At 44.8% G+C, this 21,735-nt stretch overlaps 1 protein-coding gene and 1 pseudogene across 1 annotated transcript; both read left to right on the forward strand.

Moving 5' to 3' along the window:
- The first annotated feature begins 4,572 nt into the window (after positions 1-4,572).
- LOC136653679 (vomeronasal type-2 receptor 26-like) lies at positions 4,573-10,546 on the forward strand. Its single transcript, XM_066630563.1, has 5 exons — positions 4,573-4,759; positions 5,015-5,652; positions 6,455-6,670; positions 7,694-7,820; positions 9,645-10,546. Exons 1-5 carry the CDS (start codon positions 4,573-4,575, stop codon positions 10,544-10,546), a joined length of 2,070 nt encoding a protein of 689 aa, XP_066486660.1.
- A 2,002-nt stretch (positions 10,547-12,548) lies between these two features.
- LOC136653680 (vomeronasal type-2 receptor 26-like) lies at positions 12,549-21,490 on the forward strand (annotated as a pseudogene).
- The last annotated feature ends 245 nt before the right edge of the window (positions 21,491-21,735 follow it).

Here is a 21,735-nt window from a genome sequence, read left to right on the forward strand (position 1 = left end):
GCCGCTGTGAGATACAGGAAGCTGGACTAGATGGGCCTATGGCCTGATCCAGTGGGGTTGTTCTTATGTTCTTATGGTGGAGTAATCTCACAATCCGCAATGGGATGTGCCACCGTGGCATCACAAAAGCTATGGTGCTGTCATGTGTTATGGAGCCACCCGTGCAAATGTACAGAGGCTCTGTGTGCACACTAGCACTTCCTAGGTGCTTCACCAGAGCAGATAAGGTGACAGAGAGTATGACTCTTGGGGGACAGCTTGGGGGACAATTGGGAAGGGAGCTAGGCTGCACTGGAAGAAATTCTGGGAGGATGGGGCTATGGTCTCACATTCCAGAATCTATTCCTATAACCCCTCCCCAGAACATCCCCTGAGCTGACATAAGTTTGAGAAGAGGTCGAGAGCATTCTGGAGCAGGGTTGTGGGTATATCTGTCAAGTTGGACTACCAGATCTGTCAAGCTGGACTGCTGCTGGATTTCACTGCTCCCTCCCTGACACCCCTCAGTTTCTACCACAAAACTCCCTAATCCCCCTTCCCATCCACAGCGCCCCCCCCCCACCACTAACTTACTGGCACCGGTGATGGCAGAATGTTCCAGTGGTGCAGAATGGAGGCTGGAGGGGTGTTTCAGGGCAGGGGAGGGTGGGGAGGGGGGCAGTTAAGGCTCAGATGGGGTAGGGGATGGTGGAGACCCCTGGCCTGCCCAATTTCAGCACTAGATATGATGTGGGTCATGTTGCTGTGCTGGCCAGGGCTGAATAGAATTGGGCTGCTTATGATCCTCGGAGACCTCAATGGATAAGCTAAGAGGAAACAGGAGAAGCTAAGAGGATTCTGGCCCTGCCTCGCACTCCTCACCTGCCCACCTGTGGGCCCACCCACTGCCTGCCCTCCCCCTGGCCGAACTGACTTCTCTCAGCCCTCTGCCTGCCCCTCCCCAGTCCCGCACACCAGCCAAACTTGGCCAGCACAAACTTACTTTCTCCTGCCACCACAGAGGCTGGATTTGGCCTCCGCTGGCCAACATACCTCTGTGCTCCGGTGGGGTTTACTTCCACAGAGGCGTAAACATGCTTTATGGCATGTTTGTGACTCTCCTGGGCCGGTGCAAGAGACTTGTGCCTGCCCAGGATGCAGTTAGAATTGCACCCTAAGAAAAAGGTCATGGCATCCATGCACAGGTCTTGCCTGTGGAATAATGGAAGGACCTAAGATATCTGCTGTGGGCATGGAGGTGACAGAGTCAACTCCACCAATGACTTCAGTGAATTTGTCACAGCTGTAGTTAGGGCAAACTTATACGACCAAAGAGCAAATCCAGAGCATTACAGTAGGTCATCTTGGAATCAGTGTAGCTGTCATAGATGTGGAACTCCAGAGCAACATTCAGCAATTTTGGGATTTCCATTGTTCTCCATTGCCAAGGCCAAGATGTGCTGGTAGAACTTTGTCACTACTCTGTAAATGGCATTTGACTGTCTCAACTCAGACTCCAATAATGTCTGAAATCATTTAAACATCTAATTGGTTCACCCAGGCGATAGGATTGCAGAGACATCTAGTTGGAATGGATGACATGTTGCTGTATTTCTGGGCCCGAATAGGCATGACACACAACATGTGAAATTTGAATCTCTCACGCGCAAGATTACTCATATATCATAGAGTTAGCAGAAAAGAAGCCATATTTTAAGGATTGACCAGTAGATGTAGTGGCCTTTGACGATTGCAAATTAGTTGTGAACTTGACTGGTGAAAAGCTCTGATGTTTGAAAGTATAGGAAGGATCTCATAAATGATTCCCTTGGGTTTTATAAAAATAATTTAGATTCCAGAGGGGAAGGGTTGTTGGGGGGGGGCGTGCCACCCCCAAGAATTTATTAGCATTCACTGTAATTCTCCTTGGAGGGAATGAGGTCAACGATGGTGTTTTCTTCCTGATGCCACCCCGATGGTGGGGCAATGGGAGTCATTCTGTACTCGGTCCCCGATTCGTGCTCTACTGTGAGATCTGACAAATGTGTTTGCTTCCCCTGCTGTTCTGCTGTTGATGTCACATGACACGGATGATGTCACAGAAAAAAAAAGTGTAACAAAATGGGTTCTCTGCCCTGTCATTATGATAATCACTATTATTAATTTAAACGGCCAAAACTTACATGTTTTTCAAGGTAGCAATAGAAAAACATCCATGGACCAGCCTGGAAGTGGATATAAAAAGTGCATCGTAGAATTCTCAGCTCAGGTTAGGGAATACAGGGAGGCAGGGCTCTGTCCTTTTGAATCATTCCCCCCGCCCTTTCCTTAGCTAACTGTGGTTTCAGAGTATAATCAAGGATTGTTTTTCCAACACTGTTCAGATTTACAATAAGGTGGATACTTGTCCTTCTAAGGGCTGCCTTGGCAGAGTCATTTGCCACCCAAGCCAGCTTGTTTGAACTAGGCTGAGAGTAGAGATGATTCTGTAGAGAAAAACCAAGAGTGTCCCTGTCTATGCAGGATCTTCTGTACCAGCATGTTGGAGTCTGTGCTGTTCCTGCTGATTCTGCAGCTTCCTCATATGGTGTGCAAAACCCGATGCCTGGGAAATATTCCCCTTCATATTCCCCATGAGTGGTACCAGCCAGGTGAATTTGCCATTGGTGGGATTGGAACTCATATCCATTACTTCTCCCCTAAATATTCCTTCACAAAACACCCTTCTCAGGAACGACTTAAAAATCTTATACTGTAAGGAGTTATTCCCCACACTCACTCACCCAGATTACATGATACGGGCTTTAATTTACTGAATCTCTATGTTGGTATGGACCTTTTGCTACCTGAAAGATCTCTAACCATCTTCCAGGAAAGACATTCTGGGTCATTCCATTTTTAATTGGAAGGATGGATGCAGTAGGCTTTGGTAAAACAGAAGAGCACATAGCATAATTCTCTTTGAGTAGGTGGTTCTGCAAGTAGGTCTGTGTAAACTGAAACAAAGTAAATAGAATTTGGATTGGGGCCCTACAGCAGGCAACAGCTTCAAGCTTTTGCACCATTGAACCAAGACTTATAGTAAGAGATCAGGAGATCCACCACTATAAACTCTGAATAGGATTGGGGCATTTATGATGTAGGGTTTAACGTATACATTGGTATCGTCATTTTAAGTTGCTCTTCTTTTGCTAGCTGATGGACATCTACCCATATCCCAAAAAAGACATTCTGAGTCATTCCATTTTAGAATGGGAAGAATGGATGTAGTAGGGTTTGGTAAAAAAAAAAAAAGAAGAGCACATAGCACATAATTTGCACATAGACAAATGCTGTCCCTTCTGCATAGTGCATATGGGTGCTCATATACTTTTTGACATGGGGAAAGTAACATTAGGAAGGTGGAGAGTAAATAGATGACAGCCTTTCGCCATTTTGCTCAGTGTCTGTTATCATGTTTTAAAAGGAACATGAATATCCCAAATCACAGTTGTCCACTGATACATTTAGCTTGACCCTGAAATACATAAATATGTATGTCATCCTTTGAATCAATGGTTCTACAGTGCATGCCTTTGCAAATGGAAACATTTTAAATAGAATTTGGAATGGAGTCTGGGCTGTGTGTTACAGGTACACACAGTTTCAGAACATCAGAGGAGATCCATGACAACTTCTGCATGATTCCAGTGGCGCTCAGTCATAACTATGTTGAATTTTGCCCTCAAACCAGGCGGCCACATCTCTTAGAGCCAGAGTGCATCACTTAGGTGATAAGATGATATCAGGAATTGTTGGAGTCTCTTAAAACTGTTGCTTTATTTGCAGGGTAGTGACCAGGTTCTACCAGCATATTCTGACGTTGGCTTTTGCCATAGAGGAGATCAATGAAAATCCTGAAATCTTGCCCAATGTCACACTGGGATTCCACATCTATGACAGCTACTTTGATGCAAGGATGACCTACCGTAACACTCTGGACCTGCTCTTTCAATCACATAGGTTTATCCCCAATTATAAGTGCGGCACCCAGGACAATCTCATTGGAGTTATTGGGGGACTTGACCCGGATACCTCCTCACATATGGCAAGCATCTTAGGCCTTTACAAGATTCCACAGGTAAGATTGAAAGACATAAAGTTATTGGATCACAGTTCTCTTCTGAGAAAATATATTTAAGGTCAAACAACTCCAGCAAAGTACTAGGATTTTCCTATTTAAATTCAAATTGTGCAGTTTTTCTCATTTCTGCCTTCTCAAATATTTTTATTTCTCATTTCATGACAATGGAGAGAAGTTGTCTTTTACAGAATGGGAATAAAAATTCACAGATTTTATTTACATGCTTTGAAAGACTTGGAATATATATCAATATTTTATGATTCCATTAAGCAGACATGAAGATTCTTCTCTGAAAAAGTAGGAAGTAAGCTCCTAAATTCACAAGTAACTTGAATAACAATATTGTGAGTGAGGACAACCTCAGATAAGACAATGTCCTGTCTAATGTAATTGAATTCCTTTTTAAGTTTTCGTATGGCTCGTTTGAACCAGCAAAGAATGATAAATCAGATGTTCCTTCCTTTTATCGCATGGTCCCCAATGAAGTCCTTCAGTACCGGGGAATTGTCCAGTTATTTCTGCATTTCGGCTGGAAATGGATTGGGCTCATTTCCATGGATAGCGACGGGGGAGATCATTTCTTACAGGTCTTGGAGCCAATGCTTTCTCAAAATGGAATCTGTTCAGCCTTCACTGAGAGATCCAAAAACAAAGTCCGTTTCACAAACATACCAACAACAACAACAACAACAGTATTTATATACCGCTTTTCAACAAAAAGTTCACAAAGCGGTTTACAGAGAAAAATCAAATATCTAATGGCTCTCTGTCCCAGAAGGGCTCACAATCTAAAAAGCTGCAACACCAGCAGACAGCCACTAGTACAGACAGTGCTGGGGTGAGGTGGGCCAGTTACTCTCCCCCTGCTAAATAAAAGAGGAGCACCCACTTGAAAAAGTGCCTCTTACCCAGTTAGCAGGGGTAAGTTACCTGACCTTATGCAAGAAGTTCTGCAAAATCTTCCAGGTTACCTGGAGAGCAGAGCCAATGCAATTGTCCTCTATGGGGAAACAACATCCATTATATTGTTGGAAACTATTCTATGGATCTCAAGAACTATGATTCCTCTGGTAGATCCAGGCTACAAGGTTCCTACTGGGAAAGTGTGGATTACGACAGCCCAAATTGATTTTACAAGCAACATCTATTACAAGATGTTGCGTATAAAAAATTTCCGTGATGCTACTTTCCACGGCGCTCTGTCCTTCACGATTCACTCAAACAAGCACCCAGGTTTCCAAAACTTTCTTCAGGCTTTAGATCCCTGGGAGTCAGAAGGAGATGGCTTTGTGAAGAATTTCTGGGAACAAGCATTCAACTGTTTCTTCCCCAAAGGAAGCACGACACCAACCAATACAGATACCTGTACTGGGGAAGAGATGCTGGAGAGTCTACCTGCACCGTTCTTCGAAATGGGCATGACCAGACACAGCTACAGTATCTATAATGCTGTCCATGCTGTAGCACATGCCTTGCATCACAGCCATTCATCTAGACCCAGACACAGAGAAATTGTCGACAGAAGCAGACTGAACATAAACCCCTGGCAGGTAATTGCTTCTCACTTAAGCACCATATCATATGATACGGATTGCTGTGGTCCATATGTCACTGACTACCAAACCTATTCAGATGATGGGCAGTCATGTCTTCTTTAGACAGGCATGCGGTGCTTAACAACCTTCCACTTAATGACGGACCGCATATATGATGGTGGTCAAAGCATGACAAAGAGGCTCTAAATGAGGCAGTCAGATCTCCCATGGCCTACAGCAGAGTGTCCGTTTACACAACCAAGAGGCTCTTAATGCAAAGAAGAGGCAGTCTTCCTCCAGAAGCCTGTGCAGCCAGCTAGTGTCTGGCAGGGAGTGTCTGTTTACACAACAAAGGCACTAGATTGTGCTGAATGCTCGCTTAACAACCTAATCGCATAACAACGGGCATAAGAAAACGTACCCCTGTTGTTAAGTGGCACACACCTCTAGTCCCTAACTCCTTTGCTCTCTATTCTGAGAATGATACAGCAAAGAAAACCCGAAAAACAAACTCCCCATACAAACCTTCAGTATTATTAATAATTTAAATACCCTGCTTGCTCCTCCACTGTTCTTTATGGAAGTCAACCTGAGCATAATAATCAACTGATACTGATACTGAGAGGTGATCTGCCAACTCTTTCTATATATGACACCTGAAGTAGGTATAGTCCATTAACATTTGCAAAATAATTATATCCTTTGCTGGCTCATTTGAAGAGTAAAACCATTTACATTCAGCTAAGAAACGTATTTAAGACCAATCGTAATTGAGAATATTACACCGTAACGTCCCACTGACTCTCTTTCTACCTAGCTTCACTCATTCCTTCTGAGGAACTCATTCAACAACAGTTGTGGAGATGAAATTAAGTTTAATGAACATGGAGAATTAGCGGGTGGATTTGATATCACGAACCTGGTCACTTTCAAAAATGACTCCTATGCCAGGGTCAAAGTGGGGAGGCTGGATCCTGAGGCTGCTTCAGGGGTAAAGTTCTCTGTTAATGAGGACAGAATTGAGTGGCATGGAGTCAGGTAGGAATAGAAAGGCACAACCTATGACAAGATGAATCCATGAGAATTAAATGATAACACTTTACGTACACAGCCTCAATCTCTCAAATGTTTATGCTGAGAAACAGGCTTTGATAGTGAGCTTCAGAGTGAACATCGCCAACTTTCAAGAGCTAGTACTTAAGACAGTGATTTTCAACCTTTTACATCTCGTGGCACACTGGCAAGGCACTCAGATGGTCAAGGCACACCACCAGTTTTTTGAGAATTGACAAGGCACACTGTGCTGCCAATGGGGGGGGGGGCTCACATCCCGAATGACCCTACCAATAAATGACCCTCTACCAAATTCCTGTGGCACACCTGGGGACCATTCATGACACACCAATGTGCCACGGTTGAAAATGGCGGACTTAAGACGTAATAGATGCTCTTGAACTTTATGTCTTACTTGGGAAAGTCGGGCATTTCTCTACCGCTGCTTTAATGGAGAACATTTGTCTGCCTAAATATGGAAGTTAGTACACTCCTTCCTTTGTATTTATGCAGATGGCAGTATGTATTTTCTCACTGAATATGCTGTGTGTGAGCTCATAAATGTGATTACCCATTATCATCACCCCAGTGGCATAGCTAGTGGGGGTGCAAAGCACTAAGTTTTTCAGGGAGCCTCACCAAAGTGTGCAAGCGACCCCACCCCTTCAGAGCTATTCCAAGCAGGGGGAGCAAAACAAAGGCATTCAACCTACGTTTTGCTCCCCCTGCCCAGAATGGCTCTAAAGAGGAAGGGGGAGCTACTTGCACACTGCAGTGAGGCTCCCTGCAAAACTTAGTGCTTTGCACCCCTCCAGCTGTACCGCTTCATCACCCCTTATCCAGCATTAGGTCCTTTCTGCCTTCCATTGCCCTACCTTCTGCCATCCAAATCACAGGTTTTTACATATGGTATCATCTCCCTTCTTGATGACCTTCAGATCATTTGTATCGATATCCATACAAAACAATCTCAATGTTACATTCTCCTTTCTTTTAAGGACAGGTGCCACCCTTATCTGTCTGTAATGACAACTGCCACCCTGGTTCCAGCAGGAAATTGAAGGAGGGGGAGAAATTTTGCTGCTATGATTGTGCTCCGTGTGCAGAAGGGATGATCTCAGACCAAGATGGTAAGTGAAGTACTATTCTGAAATATGAATCTCTATTAGAAACACAAGTAACAATTCTGAACTTTAACCAGTTCCTGTGGTTCCTGGCCCCACATCAACTCCCAGCAGGATTTTAGAAAAAAAAACAAGCTTCATGACAGAGATCTCTTCATCTGATCTTCATGCTAAAACATGTGACAGACTTGAAACTTCTCTAAATTCTTGTGGAATCAGGATGCCATAATTAAATATTAGACATGGGAAATAATAATAATAATAATAATAATAATAATAATAATAATAATAATAATAATAATAATAATAATACAGGTATTTCTATACCGCCTTTCTTGGTCCTCAGATTTCTCCTTAGACTTTATTCAAGGCGGTTTACATAGGCAGGCAATTTAAATCCCCGTAGGGATTTTTACAATTTGAAAGAAGGTTTCTATCTTTCAAGAAACCACAACATTAAGGTGTTTCTTTCTTGATCTGGTCGCACATTCTGGCCTCCATCCTCCCACGCTCAGAACAGATGGAATAGCTTGGTTCAGCTTGTCAGCTGCTTCAAGGTTGCGCGGTGCCGGTGGCCTCAAACTGGCGACCTTTGGATGTTATCTTCAGGCAAATGGAGGCTCAACCCTCTAGACCAGGGGTGCTCACACTTTTTTGGCTCGAGAGCTACTTTGAAACCCAGCAAGGCCTGGAGATCTACCGCCCCCCTCCAGCTGTGCCACCACCTCTGAGCATGTGTAAAGTGTTTTTCCCCTCGCCAGACTGGGTGCCCCGCCCCCTCCAGCTACGCCACTGGCTGGAAGTGTTCCTGAGCACGTGCAGAGCGCCTTCCCTGCACAGGCTCGCCCCCTCCGCAGGGACGCCCTGCCTGGCCCGTACCGGGAGCCCCCCGCCTGCAGGAGGACCGGCAGAGGAGCAGGTGGCCGGGCTTGCCCTGGCAGCCCCCGCCCCACAGGCTGTGGAGGGAGGGGGGAGGGACTGCCTGGTCCAGCAGCAGGTGCAGGTGCAGCAGCAGCAGTCACGCCTCCCAGAGCGGGCGGGCGGGCGAGCAGCCTGGACCACCTGCTGCCCTCCTGCAGCCCCCACGCTCTGCCTGCAGTGACCCCGCCGCCCACTCACCTTCCAGCCCAGGGCTGCGCCCAGGCCACCCTCTACCCTAGGGGGTGGGCTGGAGAGAGGGGTGCTTTCTCTCACAAAAGCTGCACAGCAGGGAGGCGAGGTGACGTGAGGCTCTCTTCTCCCTCCCCCCACCCACCCTTGTCCGGCGGCCTGCGCTGCCACAGCTCCAGCCTCTCCTATCCAGCCCGGGCGCTGAGGGGGAGGGGGTACGAGCAGAGCAACAAACGGCGACTGCGCTTGCTCTCACTTCGTTTTTCCACCCCCCCCCACGCCCGGTGAGAGTCACAGAGCGCGCGCACACCCTAGTCGCACTCTAGGCTGCCCCTGCGCAGGCTCTCAGAACCCAGAAGACGGCTCTTTGGTGCCACCTGCTGGCCAAGCCGCAAAACTGCAGGAACAGCTGGAGCAGCTACGCGATCGACTCATTTTGCCCTCGCGATCGACCTGTCGATCGCGATCGACCTATTGAGCACCCCTGCTCTAGACCAGACCTCCTGCCTGGAAAATAACTTTTCCATGCATCATTGCAGATCAACAAATTGCGTTATTTCAGGGTGTAAGTCCTCGTTCAATATCTATTTTTAGAAAGGCTTAGATTTCTCTTACAAATGAGAATTATTTATTTCATGAATTTAAACCTCACCTTTCTCCAAGTAAAGGCACCAAAGGCCCTTCATGGTAGCTTGAAGGTGATATGTGCTCCTTTTTCAGACATGGATTTCTGTTCTCCTTGCATGGAAGATCACTATCCAAACAAGCACCAAGATGGATGCATTCCCAAGACAACAAGCTTTTTGTCTTATGCAGAACCCTTGGGTAAGAGCTTAGCTGCCTTGGCTCTTTTCCTTGCTGCCATCACAGCTCTGGTGCTGGGAATCTTCATTAAGCAAAGGGACACTCCCATTGTCAAGGCCAACAACCGGAGTCTCACCTACGTTCTCCTCATCTCCCTCCTTCTTTGCTTGCTCTGCTCTTTGCTCTTCATTGGAAAGCCCAATAAGGAGACCTGCCTCCTCCGACAAACAGCTTTTGGCAACATCTTCTCCATTGCTGTTTCTTCTGTTTTGGCGAAGACCATCATGGTGGTTGTGGTTTTCATGGCCACCAAACCAGGAAACACCTTCCAGAAATTGGTGGGAACGAAACTGGCACACCTTATTGTCTTCTCCTGCTCCTTTGTTCAAGTAGGCATTTGTGCTGTTTGGTTGGGCACTGCCCCCCCTTTCCCATATTTGGACATGCACTTGTTGTCTGGAGAAATAATAGTGGAATGTAATGAAGGTTCAGTCATCATGTTTTATTCTGTCCTGGGCTACATGGGCCTTCTGGCCATCATCAGCTTCACCATGGCTTTCCTAGCCAGGAAGTTGCCAGACAGTTTCAATGAAGCCAAGTTTATCACCTTCAGCATGCTGGTCTTTTGCAGTGTATGGCTGTCCTTTGTTCCAACTTACCTGAGCACAAGAGGAAAAGACATGGTGGCTGTGGAGATCTTCTCCATTTTGGCCTCTAGTGTTGGGTTACTGGGCTGCATCTTTTCTCCTAAATGTTACATTATTATACTGAGACCTGATCTGAACAAGAGGGATCGGTTAATAAGAAGAAAGCATTAAAATATTGGTCTTTCTTCCTCCAAGGAGCCTATGAAATGAATGGGGCCTGTGGGAACTTGGGATATTCTGTTCAGCATACCCCAACATATTGCCATTGTTATAGTGTGTTTGTAGAATAAAACTTCAGATTGGATGATGGATTGGATTAAGATTCTTCTGTAGTAGACTGGATCTACTGTAGTCTATTCAATGACCTACTTTCAGAGTATTCTCACTTTTTCTTTAAGTTTATTATTGTAATAATTAATAAATAAATAATAAAATAAAAGGCATCATTTGAACCTCTTGAATCCTTCTTTTTCTCAAAGTCAAAAGGACAAAATCTATGACTATAATAAAAAGAATGCAAGTATGTCCCCTTGCAACTGTCTACCACATAAAATGGCAGCAGAATACAAGGGGTTCATGACCATAGAGGAGCATTCTGCCCCACACAACTAGTTGCAGACCAGCATCTACAAAACCAGCAATTGCAGAGACTATAAAAAGTAAGCAAACTACCTTATCCTATTCACTGCCACGTTTTAGCAATGGAGGGTGTGCTGCATGCTATGGTGAGGGGGGTGTTTGAACAGCCTGCAGGAGGTTCTTTATTAATAGCTCCCTAGGTAGACTATCTGATCACCCATGGATGTCCTCAGACATACGCTAGTCATTTTGGTGGTATGTGTCCAACAAGAGAAAAGAGGAGAGGCGGTTTTAAAAGAGGAGGCAACATCCAATGTGCACAAGTCCTGCTGGATCCTCCCCCTTCCCATCCCAGTCCCTCCCCAACATGCCCATTACTTCCCCTGACCACCTATGGCCCACCCCTGGTGCTGACTGAATGGCACCTGTGGAGCTTCCCGGGACCACTACAGTGTGCACTATGTATCTTGCTGTACGCAAGGGCAGCCTGGCAGTGCACAACAGTTGCCCAGTTTTCATACTTCCGTAAAGAACCATGGCCTCATTGGGGCCTAAAAGATATGCAGTTTCTTAGAAGGAATGTTAACAGAGCTCACAGTTAGTAACCTCAGTTCTGCCAAAATAAAAGATACACCAAACACTGAATGCAGAAGACCTGCCCTTTTGCTAAATGGAGAAGGAAGGGAGATGGTTTTAAGATGGAATGAAACAGAGGAAGTTTTAAAAGTGCAATATGGGGGGCTCTTCATCACCCGTGGATTTGACTCAGTGCGGGTGCCAGTTCCAGACTGGAGGGTCTCACTTGACCTCCTGGACACAGCCAGAAGTGCCTTCCTGTCGCATCCAGGAGACTTTCTGAGGCCCAGAGAGACCACACATGGCCTCTACGGGCCTTAGAAAGCCCCCCAGAGGTGCTGAAAAGGCACTTCCAATTTTTGTGAAATTGGGGAGAGGGAGAGGAGTGGGGGTACTTCCTCTAGTCGTTTCCTGACTCAGGAAGCCTGGAGCACGTTCGTACTCACAGCAAACTAGGAAGTACCATTGCATGGTGTAATGACATTGTGTGGCAACATGACATCGTGACGTGCCTGCCCCCACTGCCCGGGCCCCTGGCTATGCCGCTGGCTCTAGCCACGTAGCAGCAGGAAGTAGATGTCAGACCTGGAAAACATGTTTGCTTTGAACATGCGTGATGATGCAAATAAGAGAAACATGTAACAGAAATGACGAATGTCCCTGTAATTATGGCAATCACAGTCATTAACTATCAAGAGCAAAGCTTCCAAACAGGCAGAAGGAAAACACCATGAGCCAGTCCAAGAGTGGTTATAAAAACTGCCCTGCACAATTCCCAGCTGAGATCAGGGACTAGATGCAGGCAGGGCTCTGTCCTTCCGATCCTTTCCAGCCTTTTCTTGTCTAAGTCAAATCCCAAGTTCCAAGAATGGGTGTTCAAGTCTGGCTTTTCAGTTGAGATGCAGGATCAGGAGCAAGGGAAGCTTCTCCATCATCATGGTGGAGTCTCTGTTGTCGCTTCTGATACTGGTGCTCCCTCACACACTGTGCAAAGCACATGCGGAAAAGTGCATGGGGAATGTCCCCGTACAAATTCCACATGAATGGCACCAGCCAGGTGAAATTCTTATTGGTGGGATTGCCACTCAAATGTATTACCTTTCACCCAGATTTTCCTTTAAGCAACATCCTTCTCAAGAAGAGATTCAGAAGCTTCCACTGTAAGGAATAATCTACCTCCTGCATATGGTGATATTCAAATATATTTTAGAGATTCTGCATATTTGAATGACTGCAGCTGATCTCAGTGCTGGGGGTGGTGGTGGAAGAGCAGTGACTTTTTTGTCCTCTTTTACTAGGATGGATACCAAACATTAATAATAAGAAATGGGGGGTGCTTAAAAGTCATAAAAGCAAACACATGTGCTATGCTCACAGTAGAAAAAGGACTTTTTTGATTGTGGTAGATTTCAACTTACATGCATTTGGGGCATAAATTCTTTTTATTACCTGTAGCTTTTTGGTCTCTTCCCTGCTTCCCTGCTTCCCTGCTTTGGTCTCTTCCCTGCTCTAGACATCTTTGCTTTCAACTACAGATCCTAGTTTACTATTAGAGAAATGAGGTTAAAGTGACATCATCTTTTCCAAAAACATAGAAACCAGGCAAGTTGCTGTGGTCAAGTTTCTTGACCTTTCTCTTCCTGAAGGATACTGACTGAGCCATGTAGCTCAGGGGGGAATTTCAGGGGGAAAAATCTATTTTTTAAATTTTCCAGAGAGAAAGTTGAGAAGCTTCCAGATTTCTGGGCCCCAAAGAGAGGCTACAACAGAGACTCAGCAGGTTTCACGTTCGTGATTTTCTCTAAGAATGCAGTGAAATATCCAAGTTTCATTGCAATAGGTCAAACCTCAAATACAAAAATAGAACTATTATTATTATTATTATTATTATTATTATTATTATTATTATTATTATTATTATTATTAATAATAATAATAATAATAATAATAATAATAATAATAATAATAATAATAATAATAATAATAGAACTTAGTAGAGAAGCTTGGTGTTACTGAGATTAATGGGGTCAATTTCTTAAGATGGTTATGGTAGGAAGTAAATATTATTTAGATTGCAAATGGGGGCTGTGTTTCACTTCGAAATATATTAGATTCATATAAGTACATGCTCTTATCATCAGAGAATAACTGACAGATTCCTCATATTTTGACTCAGTTGTGACTTTTTTTTTCTTCAATTATGCCCTCATGTTATTTCCCAGCAGCTGAGTCTCTTAGAGCCAGTGTGAAGCAGTTAGGTGTTAAAAATGATTTCAGGCTCTGTTCCGGCTCTACCTTTATTTGCAGAGTGGTGACAAAGTTCTTCCAGCATATCCTGGCTTAGGCATTTGCCATCGTGGAGATCAATGAAAATCCTGAAATCTTGCCCAATGTCACGCTGGGATTCCACATCTATGACAGCTACAGTGATGCAAGGATGACCTACCGCAACACTCTGGGTCTGCTCTTTCAATCGCATGGGTTTGTCCCCAACTACAACTGTGGCTTTAAGAACAATTTACTCGGAGTCATTGGTGAATTTGACTCTGAAATTTCCTCATACATGGCAGATATCTTAGGTCTTTACAAGCTTCCGCAGGTGAGAACTATGAATGGAGACCATGAATACTTTTCCTAATTCACATGTAATTAACTCTTTCCTTGTTTCAGGATTAGATGTCACACCAGGCACTCAGGACAGATAGTCTCCTGATGCCCTTTCCTTTGCCCTTTTCTAGCTCCCCTTCTTTCTCCTCTTCTCCATGACCCTTCCCCGTGATCATAATAAATTGCTGTTCAGAACCTGCTGAGTTGCTCTTTTAAGCATGTTCCCTGCAGAAAGCACATAAGGACATAAAAGGAGCCTTGCTGTACCAGGTCAAGGACCCATTCAGTCCACCTTTTGTAGCTTATTGTGGCCCACCGGCTGCCTCGGGCAACACTGAAGACAACGAGATACCTTTATCTGTCTTCACTCCATTGCAACCAGCTTTCAGACATATGCTACCTCTAAAATCCTGACATTGTATATAGTCACTCGTAATGGATTTTTATTCCATAAATCTGTCCAATTCCCTTTTAAACTAGACCACCCTGTGGCAGAAATCTGTGGCAGAATAGAAAATATTCTATTAGGTTGGCTGCTGGTTAGAGCTCAGGCCTCTAATCAAACCAATAAGTGCATATATTATTGAATATTCCTTTCTCTTCTGTAAAAATATATATAAGACTAAACAGCAGTAAAATCTAAGGATTTTTCTATATAGGATAGGAACCATTTTTCTCACATCTGCCTTGCTAAAAATATGTATTTGGGGGTGTGTGTTTGTGTTCTCAAAACATTGGAATGGAAAACATCTTTTCTACAAAATGGAAAAATAAAGAGGTGATCTTAAAATTGTTTCAAAGATTGTCAAGTGCTTTTCTCTTTTATGCATTCGATATGATAAACATCCAATATGATATCGCTTTGCAAAAAGAGGAGGCAGAAATTAATTTCATAAATAAATACATAGCTTGAATAACTATCTGAATGAAGAAAAATATTATTATTATTATTATTATTATTATTATTATTATTATTATTATTATTATTATTATTATTAAGTTTTCCTATGGCTCATTTGAACCAGCAAAGAACAACAAGTCCAAATTATCTTCCTTTTATCACATGGTCCCCAATGAAGCCCTTCAGTACTGGGGAATTGTCCAATTATGCCTGCATTTTGGATGGAAATGGGTCGGCCTCCTTGCTATGGATAACGATGCCGGAGAACATTTCTCCAAAGCCTTGGAACCCCTGCTGTCCCAACACGGAATTTGTTCAGCCTTCACTGAAAGACATAAAGGCAAAGTCTACTTCACAACCATAACTGAACTGATTGATGAATTCCTGAAAAAGACACCCGTTTTCCTGGTGAGCATAGCCAATGCAATTGTTTTCTATGGGGGGGATATCAGACATTATAGCAGTGACAGCCACTATATGGATAACAAGAATGGTGATTCCTCTAGTTAATCCTGGATATAAAGTCCCTGCTGGGAAGGTGTGGGTTATGACAGCCCAGATTGACTTTATAAGCAACACCTACTACAAGATTTTTCATATGCAGCCGTTCCATGATGGTCTGTTCCACGGTGCTCTTTCCTTCTCAATTCACTCAAATGAACCTCTTGGATTCACTGAATTTCTTCAGAATAGACATCCTTTGGAAGAGAAAAACAATGACTTTGTGAAGATGTTCTGGGAGCATGCATTCAGCTGCTCATTTCCAAAACTCGGTGTGCCTCTAAGGACTAGAGTAGCATGTACCGGAGAGGAGGACCTGGAAAATCTTCCTGCGCATGTTTTTGAAATGAGCATGACAGGTCACAGCTACAGTATCTATAATGCTGTCTATGCTGTGGCACATGCCTTGCATATCATGTCTTCCTCTAGAGCACGGCATGAAGAAATAGAAGACGGAAACAGACTGAGCATGAAACCCTGGCAGGTGATGCTTCTTCGCTAACACAATATCACCGTCAAATACCATACCATAGTGTGATATGAATTGGCAACCAAAGTGGTGATCTGCCATTGGCTACCCAAGTGGTTCAGAACATGGGCATCCCTTTCCTGCCTAACTACCCAATGCTTCTGGCCCATTGCATGTATGTTCTAGTGGCACAGTGTGCTTTACTATGGTCGCAAAGCATGACCCAGCATTCTGTGCAGCAGGGCTGCCACTGCAAACAGCCTCCAAAGAAGCCCCAGTTTCAGTGAGTGAATGGTAGGGGTGTGAGAAATGGGGATGGGGAGGAACAAGGCAGAGACCAGGGCAGAGAGAGAATGATTAGCAACAGCAGTGGCTCTGTCAATATCCCATCCCCCTTTCCCGGCCTCAACCCAACTATCTGGATCCACTCGGACTTGTGCCAACAAAGTAGCTGGCGCAGATCCAAGTTGATGCATCAGAGAAGAGAAGGCCTGCCAACTCCCTTACCTTAAAAAGGCTTCAAAGACCCCAAATAACCCACCAGGATGCCTCGTTGGTATGGCTACATCAGCAGGAGGAGACTTAAGTTGGATTGGGTTGCCCAAACTCCTTGGATCGATGCATCAACAGACTTGCAGTAATAGCACTGAAAGCGCTCTTCCAACATCAGAAGTTCTTCTAGAGCCCAACCCTATGCACTTCTAATCAGAAGTAAGTCCCATTATAGTCAATGCAGCTTACTGCCAGGTAAATGTGGCTAGGATTGAGGCGCTAATCCGTATCATAATTCATTTATACAATTAGTGATCAGAGTTTTCCTGTGCTGTTCCTGCATATTGTTATGTAAACAAGTGTTGGGAAAGTTAGGAGAGACAAAATAAAATATTTATTTACTCAGCATGTAACTAGTCCGTGGAACTCCTTGCCACAGGATGTGGTGATGGCATCTGGCCTAGATGCCTTTAAAAGGGGATTGGACAAATTTCTGGAGGAAAAATTCATCACGGGTCATAAGCCGTGATGTGTATGTGCAAGTTCCTGATTTTAGAAATGGGCTATGTCCGAATGCCAGATGCAAGGGAGGGCACCAGGATGCAGGTCTCTTGTTGTCTTGTGTGCTCCCTGGGGCATTTGGTAGGCCACTGTGAGACACAGGAAGCTGGACTAGATGGGCCTGTGGCCTGATCCAGCTGCTCTTCTTATGTTCTTAACTAGACATGGTCCAAAATAACTTGTCAAATAATCATATAGGATAACAGTATAACAAGCTGGGGTTTTGTTCCAGATTCCCTCGCCCCCACTATGGATAACTGAAACTGTGGATAACCTGGGATGCCTTTTAAAAAGATAGCGGAATGTTTAAAAAAACTTCCTGGTTGCTCTGAGGCTTCTCTGATCCTCCAGGGCATAGCAACCAGGAAGAGAATGCATCGTGATGTATCCTGGGGTAACACTGGAGGAATGGAGGAGCCTTGGAGCAACCTGGAAGAGACAAGTAGTTTGGAAGGTTGCCTGATAGTGCTGTAGCTAGAGGGGGTGCAAAGTACTAAGCTTTGCAAGGAGTCCAGGAAATACAGTTATGAAATTACCGCAGTTTATAGCTGATTCATTTTATGACCCTTCCCACCAGCTCCACTCACTTCTTCGGCGGCTCACATTCAACAACAGCTGTGGGGATGAAGTGAAGTTTAATGAACAGGGAGAATTAGCAGCTGGATTTGACATGACAAACTTGGTCACTTTCTGGAATGACTGGTATATCAGAGTCAAAGTAGGGAGTCTGGATCTTCAGGCTGTGTCAGGCATAACTTTCACCATTAACACGGGTGAAATTGAATGGCATGAATATTTGACTGTGGTAGGTGGATCTTGTTTATTGCAAGATAAATACTGCCTGACAATGTTTTTATTTATTTTGTTTTAATATGGGCATAGTTACACAGATACATGGCAATAGGTGCCTTCCAAGAGAGCTCAAGAATCATGGTGATGATGCAATTTTTGTTAGTAATATCATCACTCCTCTCCACTCTGTTATATTAGCCTGGAAGGAGCCTTGCCTGATCCTTGGAAAATTCCATTAGCAAACAGATCTTGACCCTCCTGTCAAAGCCAAACTCCTAGGAGCTTCCTGACGTAGAGCAAACTTACTATTGACACAAACAAAGGGTCTCCAACCCTAACTGTACTTACCAACTCCATGACCAGATTTACAGCCCAAACCTATTCAACTGCTACCATGACAAAATGGCAGCACCCTATGGGGTTTGTTGAAATGCTGGTGGGCCCCTTGAAATAAGGGAATGTCCGTCCAGTGGCATAGCTAGAGGGGGTGCAAAGCAGTAAGTTTTGCAGGGTGCCTCACTGCAGAATGCAAGGGGTGCCCCCCTCCCAAAACACCTCTGTTTTGCTTCTACTGCCTGAAATGGCTCCGAAGGTGAGTGGCCCCTTGCACACTGTGGTGAGGCTCCTAGCAAAACTTAGTACTTTGCACTCCCTCTAGTGACTCCACTGCACACGCTGCATCCAGTGGTGGAGAGGTTTGTCCTCTTGAGGAAAAGAGACTTGAGTGCAGGGCCCGGGAGGCTGCCCTGCCTGGGCTGGAGGAGGAACCAAGTGTCTAACCAACTCCCTTCCCACCAAAAGCAATGAAGTTCTGCAAAGTCAGTGATCCTCAAATGGTGGGTCATGGCCCACTAGCCCGTTTAACACTGCCCCTTTCCCTTTAAGAGGTGTGGGCAAGGTGAAAGCACCTTCACCTCCCTCTTTCGTTTATGCCAGTCCATTGAATTTTGCCATTGGCTACTGCACATGCAATTGATCAAAGTTTGTTCTAAAATGCACAACTGGTAACAACTGCAGATATCTAGATTCATCATGGGTCTGTCCAAGCATGGAAACTATAATCATCTTCCATTTGTATTTAAGCGTATAATTTTATGCGCCTGTCCCACGTAATGTGCCATCTGTGAACACAAAGATAGTATTGCGCTCTGTCATTAGCCCTCTTCTTAACAGGCACATAATTTGTACAGCAAAACTCCCCAAAATGTCTTCACTGTTCACCTCTCCTCTTGTTTAAGGGCAGGTGCCTCCCTTGTCTCTGTGTAATGACAAATGTCAGCCTGGTTCCAGCAGAAAAAGGAAAGAGGGAGAGAAATTTTGCTGCTATGACTGTGCGTCATGTCCAGAAGGGAAGATCTCAAACCAAATAGGTAAGGCGTGTGCTGTTAGGAAATATGGAACTGATTAAGTTAACTTATCAGAAGCACCAGGAATTTTGGAAGAAACTTTGAACCTTAAATACAAGATTCTACTGGCCCAGACTAACTCCCAGAGGGCTTATAGGAAATGTTCCAAGACAATCTTTGTGTGAAGGATGAGTAATCCCAAGTTTCCAGTTCAAATGCCAAAATCATGGGAGAAATCTGAGATTACTTCAGTCCCCAAACCCCAAATCTCTTAAAAACAGAGATCCTCCCAATCTTATACAGTAGACCTGTATCTTTGTCTCATATCCTATCTGAATCAGGATTTCAAAATTTGGATCTTAGTTCTGGCTGTTAGACTTTCTTTATTCAGCATGTGGTTGGTCTGTGGAACTCCTTGCCACAGGATGTGGTGGTGGTGTCTGGCCTGGACGCCTTTAAAAGGGAATTGGACAAGTTTCTGGAGGAAAAACCCATTACGGGTTACAAGCCATGATGTGTATGCTTTTAGAAATGGGCTATGTCAGAATGCCAGATGCAGGGGAGGGCACCAGGATGAGGTCTCTTGTTATCTGGTGTGCTCCCTGGGGCATTTGGTGGGCCGCTGTGAGATACAGGAAGCTGGACTTGATGGGCCTATGGCCTGATCCAGTGGGGCTGTTCTTATGTTCTTATGTCTGCTGTGCCCATAACCCACGTTCTGGCAGAGCATCGTACTTTACAGAAGCCACAAAATGCGACACTGCATAGATCACAGCTTGGCCATTATCGCAGACAGTGACTGGCAATGGCCAGGCGGTGGCAGCCAGAGGACCAGTGGCCTCCACAGGGTCCTTGGGGCTGATCAGTTAGTGCCAAATGGAGCAGGGAGGAGTGAGAATGAGGCAGGGACTGGGACAAGAATAGAAGGTGTCAAAGGCAGGAAATGGTGGTTATTGGTGGCAGCCATTCCACTGCTACCTTATCTCTCTTCTTGGCCTTGGTCCACCTACCTTGTTCCACACAGACTTGCACCAGCAAGATCACCGGCACAGGTCTGGGTGGACCCATTTGGGCAGAGGTGGCTTACCCCTGGTCAAGGGAACAAATGTTCTCTTACCTGTAGGAGACCTCTGCGACTGCCCTCCCAACGGTGCAGAATGCACTCCAGTGGTGTGCTTCCATTGGGGGGAGTAGATTTAGATTGTTAGAAAAATGATAAACACATCACTTTGGATCAATCTGGCTTAAACGTCGCTCAGTGACAGGCCAGACCTTTTCAGACAGACCACTGTGGGTTTTAGACCCATCTCCCTGTCCTGTTTAGTCCATGCCATGGAGCTTTCTTACTTGCCTTGCAGAGGGTGACAGTGCCAACATGTGCTCCATTTTCAGACATGGATAACTGTATTCCTTGTATAGAAGATCACTATCCAAACAAGCACCAAGATGGATGTCTCCTAAAGACTCTAAGCTTTTTGTCTTATGCAGAACCCTTGGGCATGACTTAAGCTGCCTTGGCTCTTCTCTTTGCTGCCATCACTGCTCTGGTGTTGGGAATCTTCATTCAGCAAAGGGACACTCCCATCGTCAAAGCCAACAACCGGAGCCTCACCTATGTCCTCCTCATTTCTCTCCTTCTTTGCTTCCTCTGTTCTTTGCTCTTCATTGGAAAGTCTTCAAAAACAACCTGCCTCGTCCGACAAATAGCCTTTGGCCTCATCTTCTCTGTTGCTGTTTCTTCAATCTTGGCCAAAACCATCACAGTGGTGGTGGCTTTCATGGCCTCCAAGCCAGGAAATGTTTTCCAGAAGTGGGTGGGGAAAAGACTGGCACATTCCATTGTGTTTTCATGTTCTCTTGTTCAAGTAGGAATTTGTGCCTTTTGGTTGGGTGTTTCTCCTCCATTCCCAGAGCTGGACACGCACTCCTTGTTCAGAGAAATCATAGTCCAGTGTAATGAAGGTTCAGCTTCCATGTTCTACTTTGCCCTGGGTTACCTGGGCTTCCTGGCCTTTGTCAGCTTCAGTGTGGCTTTTCTAGCCAGGAAATTGCCAGACACCTTTAACGAAGCCAAGTTCATCACCTTCAGCATGCTGGTCTTTTGCAGTGTGTGGCTGTCCTTTGTGCTGACCTACCTGAGCACCAAAGGAAAATACATGGTGGCTGTGGAGATCTTCACCATCTTGGCCTCTAGTGCTGGGCTCCTGGGCTGCATCTTTTCTCCCAAATGCTATATCATTATACTGCGGCCTGATTTGAACAAACGAGAACAGTTAATAAGAAGACAGTGATGAGAAATCTAATAACTAGAGATGTTCTTAAATTTTTTTTTGGAGATTTCATTTTTTCCCAAGGATGAAAAATGCATAAAGAGTGTGTGTGTGTGTGTGTGTTGTTTTTATTTGAAAGACATTTTTATACTTTATAGTTATAAGTTATGATCACTTTAAAAGTGTATTAGGTAAGTGATCTAGGTAGTAGTGTCAGCAGATGCTGCCATAGTCATTACCCATGCACCCCCCCCCGGCCATTACCC

Source organism: Tiliqua scincoides, chromosome 5, assembly GCF_035046505.1.
Source record: "Tiliqua scincoides isolate rTilSci1 chromosome 5, rTilSci1.hap2, whole genome shotgun sequence".
NCBI classification, from domain to species: domain Eukaryota; kingdom Metazoa; phylum Chordata; class Lepidosauria; order Squamata; family Scincidae; genus Tiliqua; species Tiliqua scincoides.

What these genes read in the sequence shown, in the direction of transcription:
- LOC136653679 (XM_066630563.1), top strand. Translation starts at nt 4,573, where the DNA reads ATGGTCCCCAATGAAGTCCTTCAGTACCGGGGAATTGTCCAGTTATTT. An exon ending in GAGATCCAAAAACAAAGTCC is followed by an intron (nt 4,760 to 5,014) that starts GTTTCACAAACA and finishes CCTCTTACCCAG; the next exon opens with TTAGCAGGGGTAAGTTACCT. An exon ending in ACAGAATTGAGTGGCATGGA is followed by an intron (nt 6,671 to 7,693) that starts GTCAGGTAGGAA and finishes TTTTAAGGACAG; the next exon opens with GTGCCACCCTTATCTGTCTG.